The sequence below is a fragment of the Talpa occidentalis genome, unplaced genomic scaffold, assembly GCF_014898055.3.
Source record: "Talpa occidentalis isolate TD23 unplaced genomic scaffold, MPIMG_talOcc4v2.1 talOcc4.7, whole genome shotgun sequence".
NCBI lineage: Eukaryota > Metazoa > Chordata > Mammalia > Eulipotyphla > Talpidae > Talpa > Talpa occidentalis.
The window spans coordinates 22,301,231-22,320,259 of record NW_023605083.1 but is presented as its reverse complement, the minus strand read 5'-3'; the positions used below and the strand labels follow the sequence as shown (position 1 = coordinate 22,320,259).

The following is a 19,029-nucleotide window of genomic DNA, read 5'->3' as shown; positions in this document are numbered from 1 at the left end:
GTAATTTGGTTAAAAATCTAAAACTGTATTTTCCAACAAATTTTACTGTGATATTCCATTATGAACTCATACTTTGGTGACGATGCTTTTGGAACACTACTAAAATAGGCCCAGAAGTTTGACATGGGCATACAAAAATTACACAGCTACTCTTTGAAAAATAGATCCTGGAAATTTGAGCAACATGAAACTTAATTTTTTTTTTTAACATTTACCTTTTTTCTTCTTTTGCTCTCAGCTGTTCTTCCTGTCTCAAAACTTGAACCATTATAGATTCAAAAACTCCACTTGTCAAGCCTGCCAAACTTCGCGGAGTTGACCGACGCCTTGTTGAAGTACATGCAGTTCCCTTCTCATCCTCCAATCCATAATAGCCTCTAGATGTAACTGCTATCGTTGTCTTTTCTCTCAAGTGCCTTGGAGAATAAGAAGTCAATTCACAAGGTCAAATCTTCTGGGTAAACAATAATCCCCCTCAACCAGTACCTCAATAATTCTTTTTGCTACCTACATAAAAGTGTTAGTTAAACCTTACTGAGGTATTCTCCAGATTTTTACCTTCCCTACATTAATTCTAATTTTCCTTACTTATGTTTTAAAATCAGTCTGATAGTCCCTTCCCTACGATAAAATACAAAACAAAACTGAAACATTAAAATTAAGAACTAACCCACTGTATCTTTAACAAAAAAAATTTTATTTTTGCAAAAGCAAATGTAGTTTATATCTCTTCATATGTTTCATGCTATCTATCATTGATATGGGAAAACATACAGTACCAAAAAATTGGGAAGAGAAAATTCACATACAGAAATGCTTTGAAGAAATAAATGAAGCACTATAATACATAACTATAAGTTGTAATTATTACAATAGATAATTGCAGTTTGGAAACCTTTTGCCAAAACTTAATCTAGGAATCTAGGATTCCTCTTCAACCTTACCACCAAATGTCTTCTTACTTTACAGTATTTTATTAATATACTTAGATGCTAATGCTTAAAGATAATGAGTCTACTTAGTTATCCATATATTCATGTAGTTAATTTGAAATCACTAAGACCATTTACAATGGAGAAATATTAATCTTATAAAGTTTTTAAGTCTAGGTTAAAAACTGACTTGAATTTTTATCTATATGACAGTTAATTGTAAAAGAGAATCAGGGAAAATATCTGCTCTTCTGCCTTTGTAAAATATGTCAGTATGAAAGGTTTTGTACAAGTAGTTTTAAATGGCAAAATGAAGTCAATATTCAAAACATTCAATATGTTGTGTAAGATACCTCTATAAATTAAAAATTGACCCTATAATCATATTTTCCTACTTCAGGCGTTTTAAAAAAACTTAACATTGGACAAAGGTTCATCAAATGATAAATCTTTATGATATGAAATAAAAATCAAACACCTTGGCCTATGTTCACATTGGTTTATTACTCTAAGTTATAATAATCCCTCTCTCATGCCATGTAGATTCTAAGAATTGTATGACTGCAAGGTTCTGAATTGTGGCACTATTATGGGTTTTCTTTGTTATAAAGGGATAACATCTAAAGTATTCAGCTTTAGACAAAACATAAACATTTAAACTGGCTTTCTAGTAATGCTGAATAATTTGGGCTAATTTATACATCCTGTTTCAAATTAATTCTTTCATGCACAATAGCTGGGAGCAAGCACTGTGGGCCCAAGGAAAGTTAGTGGGCAATAACAGATACTGAGGGGTGATATTTTAGTTCACTTTAGTATGGTTGTTATAACTGATGAACTTACCAGTTTTGCAATTTTAATTCCTCATTAATACTAATTGAAGAGAACATTAATGGACACTATTACACTGAAACATGATGACATCCTAGAAGTATCAGTGTGTGTGGAACACTGGAAATAAGGAGAGTTGAGGGAAACAGTCAGTGGCTAAACTATTTCGTAAACAAGCCTTTAATGTCCGTTAATGTCAATTTTATAAGTAGAAGATTAATTTTCAAACAGTATTTTCTTAGAAAACCAAAGAGAATTTAGTATCTTTTACTTCTCACCAGAAATAAAAATCTGTAAACTTTGATAGTTACCATTCATGATTAAAATGCAATAAGGAAAACTGTTTTCTCTAATGCCAACATGTAAACATTAAAGAGAGTGATATTACTCAAGTGCTGAAGAGGGTATAAGGAGAGAAAAATTCTCACATAGTATTAGCAGGTGTGCATAAAATTGACATAGCCTTTTTTGGGGAGGTCAATTTGGTAATATTTGTTAAGATTCAACATGCACTTATCCTTTGACCCATCATACTTGTAGGAATGTATCCAACAGACATGTCTCTGTACCTGTGAGCAATAAAACACACACACACACACACACACACACACACACACTCACTCACTCACTCACTCACTCACACACAGAGTTTGTTATTTACAAGGAACAACCTGGAAACATAAATGTCCTTCAATATAACAAAGAACAGGTCCTCCCCGGTGGTGCAGTGGGTTGAAAGCAGCGCTGTGAAGCTGTCCACAGCCTCTGCAGCACCGGTTTGATTCCCGCCTGGCCAGAGAAGAGTCCCACATGGCGCAACAGAACTCTCCTGTCTCACCCTCTGCTCCCCTCAGCAGTGTATTTTGGTCCTTCTGCCTGTTCTGCTCCCTGCTCTGTCTCTGGTGGATTCTCTCACTCTCCCACACCTCTGTCCCGTACCCCAGTGCTTGTATAAATAAATCTTTAAAAACTTAAAAAAAAAAAATAAAGGATTGTGTGCTACAACATGGAATACCATGTACCTCTTGAAAGAAATTAGGAAAGCTGTGTGCACTCCCTGTAAAAGATCTCTCTCTGTATTGCACTGTTGAGTGGGGAAAAAAAGTCTCTAAACAAAGTATAACTTTTAACCCAAAAATTATTATATACATGTATACATAAACATACATATGGTGCCAAATACTGTTTGTGTACAAGCTCAAACTTTCATCAACCATTAATATCTCTTTATGACAGGTTCCTCTTGATCTCCCTATATAGGCTATCCTCCATGCAACCCAGTAAATCAGGTCATACTGTTTCCCTGCTCTGCGTCCTCCAAAGCATTCCAATTACACTTAAAGTATAATCCAAAGTTCTAATGGTTTAGAAGATCTAGTGTGATATGGCTCCAGTTTACCTGGCTAGACCTCGTTTTCTACCTGGTTATTCTCAGTCACAATTTCTGCTTTGCAGTTGATTTCTCTCCTGGTAAGGCACTTTTCTCTTAAGATATTTATATTACTAGGAATTATTGCTTCAATCAAGTCTCTGTTCAAAATGTGACCACATTTGAGGACTTCTTGACCAATGTTACTAGTAAAGGATCCCCTGTCACTCTCTATTGCCTTATAAGGATTTTTTTCATGTTACTTATCAATATACTGCATTATATAATTATCCAATTATTTAATAATTATCTATCTCCACATCAGAACAAAAGCTCTAAGAGGATAAGAACTTTGTTTTGTTAATGGCTACATCTTCAGACCTCAAATTGTGCCATCATATCTATATCTACCTACCTACCTACCTACCTACCTACACACACACACATACACACACACACACACAGTGGAGTACTTACAAGGATACAAATCAAACTGTTTTTAATTTCAAATTTACATTCACAAAGTTGAAAAATTGCAGGCATTTCATTTGTCCATAGTAAGAGAATCCTGATGAAACATTTGTTACTACTTGCATTTCATTTATCAGAGAATAAAATGCAATAAGATATAAATTTTACCTACAAATGACAATTGTTAGATAATTAATCAAAGATCAAATAACTGCCTAAAATAACTTTCCCTTTCATAAATTCAAGTGCTTTTCCTACCTATTAGGAAAATCATCTTATAAAATTAAGCTGACAATAGCTTGCAAATAACAGATTGCTGACAAGCAAAAATTAAGCAGTAATTATGGCTAACTCATTGAGTTTTATAATTATGCTTTCTATTTTTTTTTCCTCATAAAGAATGATACACCTAACCCATGTTGTTAATACATTCCAAATTTTGGAATTCAGAGGCTCAATTCTGGTTTCGCTTATAAGAATATTAAGAAGGAAGTGAACTGATATTAAGTTTTATTTATGGTGAATATATGAATTAATGCTGGCACCCTCCAAAAAGGTGGCATTTGGAATGATTTCCATTACGTGATGTGGTGGTGTTGTTATCAAAACAATGTAAATATGTCACCTACAAAAACTGTATCTGCATAATTAAACTTAGAAACAATGCTCTAACCTGCTTTTAAATATTGTAAATGAAGAGATTCAGTCACTTTTTACTTAAAAATACTAAAATGCAACATAATCCTCAGGGTTCTAGCAAGATAGAGATAATACTAAAAAGGAGATTGTGGTTTAACGAAGGAACTATTTACAAAGGTGCAAGCAAAGTTAAGGGAAACTAGGAAGGAAAGCACTCCTGGGCTAAGCAGGAAGTTACTGTTACTCTAAGTCCAATAGGAGAAGGGGAGTGATTCATTGTTGGAACCAAAAAAAACGTCATTGATTGTGGAAAATGGTCAAACAACGATGGGGCATAGTTACTGACAATCTGCAGTTCAGCAAAGAATCAATATCCCTACCTCTCTGGCCTCCTGCCAGAGCCTTCTATTGACTAAACCCAATCAGAATCCAGAAGGCAGATCAGATGACGTAATTTAGAAATCAGACTCATGGGGTAAAAAGCAAGTCCACAAGGGTGAAGAATGGCTTTAAAGGGGTAAGTGAAGATTATCCAGTGCAACAAAACCTTGGTATTAGTTTTCTATAGCAACTATTTGAAATTAAGAAAGATAATTTACAACAAAATTTTTGCATATTTGATAAAGTATCATGAAGTAGTCAGGCTAGCATGCAACACTGTTCTTCCACATACATTCATGTATCTTTTTTTAAAATTAAGTTTATTATTTATATATATTTCACATCACTCTTCATTTTTTGTACAATGTATGCTTTCCCAAGTGTAGTCCCTATAAAATCTGCACCACCAGTTCATCCATGCACCATTACCATAGTCCCTTGTGCTCGTCCCTTCCCCTTTGATCCCTATCCCTCCCCCTCCCCTGCAGAATGTTTCTGATTTATAGTTGCCTATTAATTTTGGGTTTTTATTTATTTATTTATTTATTTCCTGATCCCTTATTTGGTTCACCTGTAATCCTCCTCTATTGAAACCATCCGGTATTTTTCTTTTTCCTTCTGACTAATTTCAGTGAGCATAATCCCTTCCAGCTCCATTCAAGGTGCTGCGAATGTAGTAAGTTTGTCTTTTTGATTGCTGAATAGTATTCCATTGTGCATATATAACACATCTTCTTGATCCAGTCATCTATTTGGGGTAATTTGGGTTTTCATATCTTACCTGTTGTAAATAGTGCTGCAATAAACATATGGGTGCAGGTTTCCTTTTGAATTAATGTTTTGTGTTCTTTGGGTATATTCCTAGGAGTGGAAATGCTGGGTCATATGGTAGCTCCATTTTTAGCAGTTTGAGGAACCTCCACACAGTTTTCCATAGTGGTTGCACCACTTTGCATTTCCACCAGCAGTGTAGGAGAGTTCCTTTTTCTCTAGATCCTCACCAATATTTGTTGTTGCTAGTTTTTTAATATGTGCCATTGTCACTGGTGTAAGGTGGTATTGTGGCTTTGATTTGCAATTCCCTGATTATAAGTGATAGCAGACATTTTTTCATATACCTGTTGGCCATTTGCATTTCCTCTTTGGAGAAGTGTCTATTTAGCTCTTCTGCCCATTTTTTGACTGGATTATTTACTTTGTTTCTGTTGAGTAGTGTGAGCTCTTTGCAGATCTTTGTGATCAGTTCCTAAGAGTTGTATGGAGTGCAAAAATTTTCTTCCAATCAGTAGGGATTCATGTATCTTTATGAGTTCTAACAAGAGTAGTCATTAAAAACAAGTACCAAAATACACTTAAAACAAGCCTTTCCAATAGCTCTACAGACAAGAATTAAACAGATTTTTAAAACTAATGAAATATCGCAATCCTCTCATCAAAACTCTTTTTGTAACATAAGGTTTAAAACTTATTTTAAAGCGTGCTTAGTCTTTTCATTTTTAAACATCTAGTAGTTTATGTTTTATAAAATAAAATGTATGTTTTACATTACATAAAACTAACAGTACAGAAGATATGCATACTCAATTTTTTTTCTGCTTGGGAAACCAGCTCATAAGTTTGGAGACCACTGTCCTCATCTGAAGCTACATATCTGCTAACCAAACACTTTTCAGAAAAGAAGTCTTCATCCCTATACCAAAAAGCATTTATTATAGACTATTAAATGTATTTCCCATTTTGTCTTTACTTCTATTCTCTCAGTTGTTACTCCTATTCCCCTGCATTTTTATCTCATGTTCACCTAGACTTCCAGTTCCTTGTTTGATTTCTTCATTTTGCTCTAACATAATTCATGCTCTTTTAGCTATTCACACAAACAACTAGATGGAATCCATCACACATGAATAATCAATACCATAGCTCATCATCCTTGACCAATTATCTTTGTTTCAGCACATACTCTCTTTCTCTGACCTAAATTTAGGCATAACTTTAGGGATAATCCAGTAATAAGGAAAAAACACTGCAAGAGAAGAAGACGACTAAAAGATATGTTCAGAAATAGCTTACGAAATAGCATAGTAGAGGACAAAGGAGAAAAGTTTTATATACTAGGTAATCTAAATTATTTCTCCAGAGAGATGGAGAAAGGACTGGTAAAAGTCAAAGATTAAGCAAGAAGGTACTCATTAGTAAAATTCAAGTGGACAACTTTAATAAGGGGTTAATTACAAAGAATCTTTTAAGTTAAAAAAATCTTCAAAGACTTTGTTATTATATTAAGTGGCACTAAATAAGTGACATAATTTTCCCCAAAACAACCGATGGTCTCAACTAATTTTTAAAAACCCGAACATTTTGTTCAGAATAAATTTCATTTCTTGATTTGGTCTTTCCAATTTAAGGATCCTACAATGGTAAATGTAAAGTTTTTATTTACGTAGAAATGGTATTTTAAAAGTACCTTAACAACATATCGACTTTGATAAGCACTTTTAAAAATTCAGGATTGTTCTGCTGAACATCCTACTACCACTCCAGCTATTCCTTACCACACAAAGCAATTTGGAGTTCTCAAATAAAGGATGAACAGAAGGATCCATAGGGGTCACTAATTCTCATGTTGTCATGTTCATGTTCCTGAGACAATACTAAAGTTGAGATAAATATGTAAAGAGGGCAGATAGATACCATGGCTTCCTGTTCTTAGCCAACTCTTTTAAATAACTGCCAAGTATTGATGAGACTTTAACATAGCAGACTGCAAATGCAAGACACTTTTCAGTTTCAGGCAATAGCACAGAGGAAAGATAGGAAAGGGAGGGTAAGTCTTACTCCCAGTCACTTGAAATAACAGGTTATAACAGAGATGTAGGCACCTGGCAAAAGCTGAAGACATAATTGAAATTAGAAGTACGTGGCAAGTGGGTATCATTACGGTGTTCATAAGTAATGTTACCAACTTCTCCATCTTTCATTTCAAGAATGGGAATGTCATTTGTACTCCCTACAGATCAGTAATTTATACTTTTTTTCTCACCTAGTGAGACCAAAACATGGGTAGTGCGAATGTTGATTCCACTATTATTAGAGAGTATACCATATTATTAAGGAGTGTCTTCTGGAAAAATAAATACATGTAAAATTTTACTTCTGGAAAATTAAAATAAAATCATTTGGGAGGCCTCATCTTACCAAATATTAAAAATAGATTGTGAAGTCACAATAATAAAACATTTAGTACCAAAAGATAAATAACCACAATAAAGAGTTCCAAAATACATCCTAATACACCAGGAATTTAACGTATTATAAAAAATATAATCAAAGCAATGGAAAAAGTGATGCTGTGAAAACTGGTTGAATGTAAGAAAAAAAATAAAGCTCAATTTCAACCTCATTCCTTGGCCAAAACAATCCAGACAGATCCATTAATTTGTTCATCCATTCACTTACTCCTTAACTCAATTCATATGAATTAAATACTTAGAGGTAGTGGGCTAACTGTTGGTATTAATACTTAACAGACAAAAGTCCAGTCCTCACTGAGCTTACATGCTAAGTGAGATGATCTACAAAACATTGAGTAAACAAATACATACATACATAAGGTATAACTGTAAGTTCCATAAAAAGTAGTCAAGGACAATTTCTCTGAGAACGTGATAGGAGGAATCAGCTATGACAAATACAGAACAAAAGCCACAGAGGATAAAGAGTTTAAGATAAATAAGCAAGTATAAAAGTGTTGAGGTGAAAACTGCCTTGGAAGGTATGTACAAAACAATAAGACAAACTCTGTTACAGCCTAAGGTGATAATGAAGTACTTTAAGTGGTGTAATGACTTATTTTAATGCATTTTTTAAAGTTCACCCTGGCTGCTGAGTACAAAAATTACTCTAGGAGAAAAAAGCAGATTAGTAGAATAAGTCAGAAAACTACAGCAGTACTCCTATGTTTATTGCAGAACTACTTACAATAGGTAAGATATGGAAACAACCTAAATCCGCAAAAACAGATGACTAGATCAAGAAGATGCGATATATATATACACAATGGAATACTATTCAGCAATCAAAAAAGATAAACTCATGCCATTTGCAGCCAACATGGATGGAGTTGGAAGGGATTATGCTCAGTAAAATAAGTCAGAAGGAAAAAAAGTAAAATGTGAGATGGTTGCACTTACAGGAGGAATCTAGGGAAACCAAACAAGGGGCCAGAAAAAAAAAAAAAAAGACAAAAGCAAAGAAGCAGGCAAACCTTAAGTCAGAGACACACAGCAGGGGAGGGGAATGGAGGGAGGGATCAAAACAGGGGAGTGAAGGGGCCTCCCTGGTGATGCAAGGGTTTAAGCATCAGCACTGTGAAGCAATCTGCAGCCACTACAGCCAGAGTTTGATCCCCAGCCAGGGAGGTGAACCATATGGCACAGCGACCTTGCCTGTCTTGCCCACTGCTCCTCTCAGCAGTGTATTTCATTTAGTAGATCTGCCTGTTCTACTCCCCGCTCTGTTTCTGGTGAATCCTCTCACCCCCCCCCATCCAGCCCCCACCCGCACCTCTGGCCTGTACCCTAGTTCCTGTATGCATAAATCAATCAATCAAAACAAAACAAAACAAAACAAGGGAGGGAGGAGTGCAACGTTCACAGATGACCTGGTGATGGGAATTTTATGGGGATTACACCTGGGGGAGAAATCAAAAATGAACAATGATGTAAAAAAAATATTAAAAATTAAAAAATGGAAACTACAGTAGTATTCCAAGCAAGATATGATAATGGTGTGTACTTAAGTCGTGACAGTGTAGAGAAATGGACAAGATTTAAAATATACTTTCAAGGAAGAAAGTTCAGAACAGGTGGATATGCTTATAAGGGAAATAACTGAAAAGAAAGAACCAATGAAAAACACTAGATTTTGGTGAGAACAACATGATAGACAGTGGAATCATTTAATCAGAAGGTAAGAATAGGCTTAGAGAAGCAAGACAAAGCAAACTAAAAGTTCAGTTTTGAGGATGCTAAAATCTGAGATGGTTATTAGACACACAAATGAATATAAGAAACTAGTAACAGTAGTAGCCCTTTAATAGTAGGGATCCAGGTGACTTACAAGATAAAGAGAAATTTTTCATTGTAGTACCAGTTATACTGTTTATTTTTGCCACCAGATGTACATTCTATTTTAATATTTTTTAAAGATTTATTTATTTTTATACAAGAACTGGAGTACAGGCCAGATGCTCAGGAGGGTGAGAGGATTCACCAGAGACAGAGTGGGGAACAGAACAGGCAGACTGAAGAAATACACTGCTGAAGGGAGCAGTGGGAGCGACAGAAGAGGTCTGCTTCGCCATGTGGGATTCTTGCCGGCCAGCTGGCCAGGATCTAACCCACGCTACAGAGGCTGCAGACAGCTTCACAGTGTGGCGCTCAACCGCCTGCACCACAAGGGAGGCCCACTATTTTAAAAATAAACAATAAGACACTTGCCACTGGATTGATAAACAAAGAACCATGTGTGTAACGATTACACTTAAACTAGGTGGATTTTCACAGTAAATGTATTTTATATGAATAATTATTTTTAATAATTTATATAGTAAATATTGTCAATCCTACCGTACACGTCTTAATGCTTCTCCTACCTTGAAATCTTTTATGAATCTTTTCTCCCAGAGTATCCTTCTCAAATGGAAAGGCTTCTTTCTCTCAGTCCCTATACCTCTTATTCATAAGGAATATAGCACAGGAATTAAGCACCTGGGTTCTGAAGCCAAATAATCTGACTTCAAATCCAGATTCTGCCACTAACTGGTTGGAACAAATTAATCTTTCTGTACCTAAGTTTCTTCATTTGTGAAGTAAGTTTTGTCACTCACTTATTACCGCGAAAGTAGTTGTGGGGATTACATAAATTAATATAGGTAAAGTCCTTCAAATAGAGGCATTATTAAAATCATAAGTATAGTGTTATTTTAAAACTTCTTTTGGGCTTTTGTGTTTTAAAAGGCAGAAAAGCAGGTTCTATTTCTATCTCTTCTGTACACTGGCAAATTAACCACCAGTACTGCTGAAAAGGATAGCTATAAAATACAGTCCCAAATTTGTTTAACTAGAAACATGGAAACATATTTTTGGGCCTCCCTAGTTGAGCGCAGTGCTGTAAAGCTGTCCGCAGCTTCTGCAGCACCAGAAGGATCCCAGCCAACCAGTGAGGGTCCCACATGGCACAGCAAATCTCTCCTGTTGCGCCCACTGCTCCCCTCAGCAGTGTATTTGGTCAGTCTGCCTGTTCTGTTCCCCGCTGTCTCTGGTGAATCCTCTCAACCTCCCGCAAATCTCGTCTGTACCCCAGTTCTTGTATAAATAAATACATAAATAAATCTTTTAAAAAAAAAAAACAACAACATATTTTTAAGGGTCTCCCTGGTGGCGCAAGCAGTTAAGCACCCCACTATGAAGCAATCCGCAGCCTCTGCAGCAAGAGTTCGATCCCCAGCTGGCCAGGGAGCAACCCACATGGCGCAGCAGACCTCTCCTGTCTCCCCCCGCTGCTCCCCTCAGCAGTGTATTTCAGTCACTCTGCATTAGGGTAAGAACCTAATCCATGCTGAAGAGACAGGAAGAGATGTGCAAAGTTTTCCTGAGATGACAATTTTGCTGATTCAAAAAAACAAGTGGGACTTTTGACTTGATATAACAGAGAATTTTATTTGATCTTTTTTCATATGCTCACTTAATTTGTTAGTTCAAGCAACTATTTATGTATGCGCAAGTTCCTGGAGATATAATGGTAGATAAGACATCCTCTTCCCTCATGAGGATCAAAATAGAGATAGGAAGAGAGATACATCCCTAACAGAGTGTGTTTTTCTTTTTTGGTTTCATTTTGTTTTTTAAGATGCCACAAACATATAAAACAAAAAAATCATGGAGCACAAGGGAAAAATATTCTGTATCAGCATTCATAGAGTGGGTGTTATCTTCAAATAATCATCAGAATTTTACTAGACATAGAAAAAAGAACTCCAAAGAGAAGGCAGTACTCCAGATGTCTTGAAACTATTCTGAATTTGATGAAGTTCATGATTAAGGACTGTGAATGGCATTCTACAGAAAGTCAATGTCTATAAATTAAAAGTATGTGAACAATCATAATATGTAGATTTATTTGAATCCTGATTCAAAAAACAAAATTTTTTTTTTAATTATAGTTTTGAAAATTTGGGAAGAACACAGACTAGATATTTGCTATTAAATTGTTTTTGGTGGGATATGGTGTTGTAATTGCTATATTCTAATGAAAATAAATGAAATTTTATTTATTTTTTAAAGATGTTATTATTTTTTAAAGATTTATTCATTTTTGCACACAGAACTGGGGTACAGGCCAGAGGTACGGGGGTAGGGGGGATGAGAGGGTTCACCAGAGACACAGTGGGGAGCAGAACATTCACCAGAGGCAGACTGACTGAAATACACTGCTGAGGGGAGCAGTGGGCAAGACAGGAGAGGTCTGCTGCACCATGTGGGTTAGCTCCCAGGCAGGGGATTGAACTAGTGCTGCAGTGGCTGTGGAGAGCTTCATAATGCTGCATCTTAACCCTTTGCGCCACCAGGGAGGGCCAATGAATGAAATTTTAAATAAAAGTATCCTCATCTCTGAGACTTACAAATAAAGCATTTACAGAATCACCTGCTATCACTTTTGACCAGTTACTTCATTGTCATATTGCATATTAAGTCTTAAGTGTATGAATCTGCTTCTCACTTCTTCCTTCTTTTAATTTCAATTGTAACCCCAAATTATGCTAATATGGTTCAATAGGGTAAAAACAATGCTAAAAATTATTTCAGTGAAAGGGAAAACTAACTTCTGAGATGAAATCAGAAATCTAACAGTGTTACTATATCCTGAAACATCAGCCCTCAGACTTTGTGAATAAAAGTCATTTAGGGAACTTACAAAAATGTAGATTCCTAATCTTCACTCTGAGACTCTGAGTTAACAGATTTATATATGCTTTTCTGGGGCCCAGGAGTCTTACTTTTTAACACCATTCTAATGCTAGTGATCTGGGAATTAACCCTCGTGAGAAATGCCCTCAAAAACCTTAGAAAACGACCTTTAGAACTTATAACCACTTACTGATTAACTGCAAGTCAACATTCATAAAAGTCAAAGTGCAACACACCATGCAGAAAAAGTCCCTGCCCTCAAAGATTTTACATTCTTGCTAAGGAGGAAAAAGATATAAATCACATTATGTTAGGCTGCAATATATTCTATGAAGAAAAACAAAGGAGGTTGTAGGGTAAGGTAAAAAGTATCAGGCTTTTCTGCCCTCCCACCATTAGGATAGATGATGGAACCCTGTGGTCCTGAATGCATGCCTGATGGCGGGCACCTGGAGTAGGGTGTGGGCATAAGTAGATGGGATTCACCTGGGCTAAGACTGAGCTTTTAAGGGTGGTGTCATGGGGACGTCAGCAGAAGCAGAGAAGCTAAGAACGAACCGAACCAAAGCCGAAAGAAGAGAAGCAGAGAGAACGCCAGACAGCGCAGATAGAGTGAGGATTTGCTGGGGGCTGGGAGGACTGCCAGCCTCCTGGCAGCCCCGCAGCGCCCCTGCCTGCCACGTGCCTGGTAAATCTAAATAAAAGACCTGCAAAAGCCACTGAGGACTCTGACTCCTTTACCCCCGTCTGCATGGGATTGTAGAGATCCTGCACTGTGCCCACTCCTGCCCCTACAGAGGTTAAGGGGGCTAATGACCAGGTAGAGGAGAGAAGAAGCTAGGGAAAAGCTTGTAGATAAGGTAGCTTCAGAGAAGAAAGGGAGCTAGAAAATGTGCTTATATGTGGCACAAAAGTAAATTTTAAACCTGCTTTTCCTCAAGCACCAGTAATTCAAGACCAATATAAAATGTTTTCAATTTTGTTTTTTAAATCTGGTATTTTTATCTTCCCATTTTAGTAATTCAGGTGTTAAAACTGGGTTTGTGAGCTAACATGGCAACAAATTATGTAACCGGTTTCTACAAGAAAATCGTTCTATATAATGTATTCTTAATGTGGTCTGCATCTTTCCAGTGCAAAATGAAGCAGACTGCTCTTATTTTCAGGGAAAAAAAATGAGAAATGGTCCTGAACTTTCTAGCAATTTTTACTATTGTCAGAAACTTGATGTCCTTTACTAATTTTTTTTTTAATTTTTATTATTATTATTTTTTTTTTTTATAGAGGCATGTTTATTTATTTATTTATTTATTTGTTTGTTTGTTTGTTTTATACATGCACTGGGTACAGTCAGAAGCGCGGGAGGGTGAGAGAATTCACCAGAGCCAGAGCGGGAAGCAGAGCAGGCAGAAGGACCGAAGCACACTGCTGAGGGGAGCAGCGGGCAGCAGGAGAGGTCCACGCGCCATGTGGGACCCTCGCTGGTGGCCGGGGAGCAGCCGGGGATGGAACCGGCGCCGCCGAGGCTGCGGGCAGCTTCGCAACCCAGCGCTCAACCGCTGCGCCACCGGGGAGGCCCTCCTTTACTAATTTTTTAATTTAATTTACCACAGAAGTTAAAAAGTAGTTTAAAAATATGAAACTGAAATGCCACAAGGGGAATAATTCCAGTATTCTAGCTATGCACACTTTGTGGGAGAGATCTTCTTTCTGATATCAACTCCAGAAGTGGAGAATTTACCAAAATCAATGCAAAAGTCTAGTATAAATTATAAAATTAAAACTAAACTAAACCTTCTGCAAGCCCAAACTAGTTTTTATAAATTGGGATGTTAACATTTGAAGCAAAACTTGTACCTAGCAAATGAAATGCATCCGAGAGATGGGGCTAACTTTGGGAAAGAGGATTGCCAAAGTATTTCTTATAGTAGATAATAAGTCAAACATTTGATGTATTATAACTAATTTAGAAGACTTAAATTCTCAGAGAAGAGCAATATTACTAAGGTATTTACAAAGTATAGCAAAAGGTTAATAAACAATTTTCACCTAAACTGGTTCATCTCCAGGTGAATTCTCATTTTTAAAAATCTTTTAATGGGTATGCCTACACAGAAATAAACACGTCTGAATTTCCAGACATAGTAATATTTGAAGAGATATTTTAAAAAGCTATCAGAAGAATTATTTTTGTCCCAGGTACTTCAGATAGCTGCACTAAAAATGTGTAAAAGTTAGGGGCAAGTTCTTAGCACTAGCTATTGCAAATCCTTAAAACTGCATATATTATGTCTGTAGATATATTTTTAATGGATTTATAAAAAACAGTGAAAAAATATCAGAAAGCATGGAAGGGAAAATTAAAAATCCACTACCCATTTACAGCAGTTGAGTGTTAACTATCTTACAACTTTGATAAGGTGTATTTTCAGCCCAATTTTCTACCTGAATAGTTTCTTAAAGGTTTATTAACAAAACATTAGTTTCCTTAAGTCTTGTTTTTATTATAAAATATGCTTATTGTAGAAAATATAGGACATAAAGAAAATAGAATACCGATGATCTTTCTACTTAGCATTAACCACTATTAACATGTTATTGGCTTTCCTGACTTTTTCCAAGTATAATATTTAATATCCTGGCTTTTCAGCATGATTAATTCTGAAACATTCACAGGTCCCAGGTGGCATATAGTATTACCAAAAAGTATGGTGACAGTTAATACGATCACTGGGGTTTATCAGCATTTTCCAATTAAAAAAATGAGAACTATCTCAAATAACAGTATGTATTTTAAAGGTTCATACTATTATACAAGTATCTTGCAAACGAAAATAGTTATTACTTGTTCTGGGTATCTCTAATTTTATGGAGATAGCCTAGAAATGATTTGAAAGCTAAAATACAATGGATACAAACTAATCTGTAAAAGCATGATTCTCTCCTCCCCCCACCCCCATATTCTTTTCTTAGAAATGAAATTACTAGGGCACCAATACTATGCTATGATAGCACCTTTATTGTATCAAATCTAAATAATTTTCAAATCAATTTTCTCAAATGGAACAAAATCTCCTAAAAGAATAGTCTACAAATTTACTATATTACATATAATACCTTTATATTTATGCCAAAATAAACTCGGCCATACCATCCTGATGTGCCTAATCATTCTTGTGGAAATAAACTCTTTTCAGCCTCATTAACAACTTAATTAAGCACTTCAGCTTTAATATACATTGTACATGTTTTTTAATCATAGGCTTAGAATCTTTTGCCTTTACAGACTGAAGACAGTCAGTCCTCACACAAAGTTCTGCCTTTGGTCACCTTGTATTTTTACTAGCATCTGTCCTAGGCAATTTCATCTCTCCTATTCAACCATCACCCTTCTGCAGCTTAATTCCTAATAAACATTTCTAGCCCTAGTCACTCTGCTGAGCCCCACATGCAGCCCTCTAATAATTCTCAGCTGTTTATCTTCAGTGATTGCCTCCTCTCATAGTCCCTCAGCATATCATCACCTGGGCTCATATCCAGGTTAGACATCATCCTTTTTCACATCCAAATCTTGCCATTTTCCCACTTTTAACCTGCTGAATTTGGTTCTTCAGTATCCTTCCCATCTTCATTTTCTCTACTTTCACTTCAGCCTTCAAAATACTAGTAAAGTCATGTCACAAAATCTATGATGGATCTACACTATCCACATTTTATATTCCTTAGCAAGCGGTCAAGAAACTCCATAATTAGCCCCAGACTATGTTTCCAAACTTAATGTGCCAACTCAGGCCTTCACCATCCTACACACTACTATTGGGTATAAACTATTTTTCTGGAGTACATTGTACTCTCCTTCATTCATACTTTTCCTTTTTCAATTTTGTTTACCTTGAAGTAAGTAGTAATGCTAGGTTTATCACTACATCTACAAAGCTTTATATATTACCTAGCATAAAAGTTCAAATAATTGTTGAAGAACACAACTGCATCTATCAATATTCTAACCACCCTCCCAAACTATGACACCTTGAATAAAATCTAATGTAGTATTTTTCAATCCCCGTTCCCTCCCAGTAGTTATTTCTCCTCTGCAACACCCTCATGCTCTATAACAAAATTCATAAAAGTAGTCCTCAAAGTTTATGCTCTTGGAAGATCACAAACTGAACCAATATGTACCATAAAAAAATTCCAAAGTGATTATGTTCTCTCCATTTGTAGGGGCAGAAAAACCTAACATACTACACAAAATCTCTTCAGTTAGTTTTCTCCCATAACTTGTTTTAAATCTTTGAATCCCCTAGTAAAAAAAAAATCATGATAAAACTAAATATATCAGTTTTTCAAGGTATTTGAATATATATATATATATATATATATATATATCAGTATTTCAAAGTTCCAAGTACTGACAATGGAACAAGTTTGAGAATCACAGTTTCCACTATTTTGCCTTTTATCACTCTGTATATATACCATCTTTTAAACTTCTTGGGGCAGGGATTCTCTCGCAAATCCTAGAACAAATTAGGTGCTCAATAATCTAGTTAGAAGAAATCCTTCATCTTTTCATCATTGTACTTATTTTCTAAACTTTCTCTAAATAACATGACTTTTTTTAAAGAATACCTCAAGTATCAAGTTTCTAATATTCGATAGTTCTGTGCGAGAGCCAAATCCAAGTTTTATCGCCAAATATTCTGGTTTTAAAATATTTAGTGAAAAAGACAGAACTACAGAATCCAGAGGAATGAGAGACGCTAGACTACTAGGAGGAAAGGAGCATCTTGTTAAAATTCTCAATTACTTTCTGGATTTTGATTTTAACTGAGTATATGCAATCCAACAAAATTTAAATTTAATATAGAAGGGGATTAAAATCAGCCCATTAAAGGGCATAGGGCTTGAAACATGGCAGATGATGGGAACCAACAACAAACATACATTGCTGAAGAACCCCTGGACCTCATCAGGCTCAGCTTGGATGAGCAATTTATCTGAAAATGAAAAATGACCAAGAGCTTTGAGGGAGATTACATGCTTATGATCAACATTTAAATAGGATACTAGGAGATGTGGAAGAAACTGTAACCACTACAGAAACTGATAAGGAAACCCATGAAGAGATCTACAAATCAACAAAATGGAGTATTCTGATACTCTTTGTCTGGGGTGGTAGTAGTTGTCCCTCCATTGAGAGCTGGCTGAAACCATTAATCCCGCATGGACAATAGAGTTTGTAGGACTGTCTCTTTAAATGTAGAGCATACTTAAAAGAGAAACCTATGCAAATTTTTTGATATTAAGAAGAAACCAAGGTTTCTTCCACTCCTGAAATGAGTTGATTTGCAAGTAACTCACAAATTCTTATGCTAAATAGCATTCTTATTTTTCTCCAACCCTTCCAGTAAATGTGGTCACCAAATCATAGAAAACTCTTTTTAGGAGTTAATCTGCTTCAGTAGTTTTTACAAACACTTTGGTGGGTTATTTCCCTTAAATTAAAATCGTTCCCTTTTTTATTTTAAAAATAAATAAATATAATCAGTCTATCAAATTTATTTGTATTTCAATTACCACCTGTACTTGGTAGTTTTTTAAATTTTTAAGGCTTCTTAATGATGCTTTTATACTCTCATCCCTCAGAAAAATATTCTGCCAACTAAAAAGCAATTACAAAACTAAATACCTTTAGTTAGATTTTTAAAAAGTCTTTTTAGCCCATAACATGCACAATTTTTAACAGCAACTTAATTCAGAAATAAATAATGTTAACAAGGATATATTATATTCAAGTTTATTTTCACCAAAATATTATTTTAAAATACCAAAATTAAAAATTTTAAACCAGCTCTGTTGTGGTCACTGACGATGCCTCTTCTATGCCTCTTCTATAACCACAACCTTTTAAAGATAAACTCATGCCATTCACAGCAATGTGGATGGAGCTAAAAGGAATTATGCTCAGTGAAATAAGCCAAAAGGAAAAAGAAAAATATCGGGTGGTTTCACTTATAGCAGAAATATAGGGGAACCAAGTAAGACATCAGTGTTAAAAAAAAAAATAACAATACAAAACACAACAACAAAAAAAACCAGACAATTATAAACCAGAGACATCCTGCAGGAGAGGGAGAGGGATCAGAGGGAGGAGCACAGGGGACTGTGGTGATGGTGCATTGGTGAAGGAAATTCTATGGGGACTACAGGTGGGGTGGGGGGGGGAAGCAAATATTGTTTAAAAATGAACAATGATGTAAAAAATAAATCAAAAAAATAATAAAGTGAATACTCCAAGTAAAATTTAAAAAACAACAATCTACAATCTTTTAAAATTAAAGCTTTCAAAAATAATTTAAAATTTTAAAGCTCTCAAAATCACCATCACTTAAAATTTGGAAGAGGCAAAAGATCTTTTTTTTTTTTAAATGATTAT

General features: G+C 35.5%; 1 protein-coding gene and 1 pseudogene across 6 annotated transcripts in view; one reads left to right on the top strand and one right to left on the bottom strand.

Annotated features, from left to right (window-relative positions):
• The window catches only part of KIAA2026 (KIAA2026 ortholog), a 103,923-nt gene that overhangs the window by 80,154 nt on the left and 4,740 nt on the right, over positions 1 to 19,029 (bottom strand). For 5 of the 6 annotated variants that reach the window (XR_008549433.1, XR_008549432.1, XM_037494904.2 and 2 more), the window contains exon 2: positions 216 to 416. The exons of the other annotated variant lie outside the window; for it this stretch is intronic. Coding sequence is in view for 3 of the 5 variants with exons in the window: in XM_037494904.2 (XP_037350801.1) it covers positions 216 to 416 (201 nt within the window). In the remaining 2 variants the exon portion in view is untranslated. The remainder of the gene's footprint in view (positions 1 to 215; positions 417 to 19,029) is intronic. 6 annotated transcript variants of the gene reach the window in all.
• Positions 17,505 to 17,812, top strand: LOC119232710 (U6 snRNA-associated Sm-like protein LSm3; annotated as a pseudogene).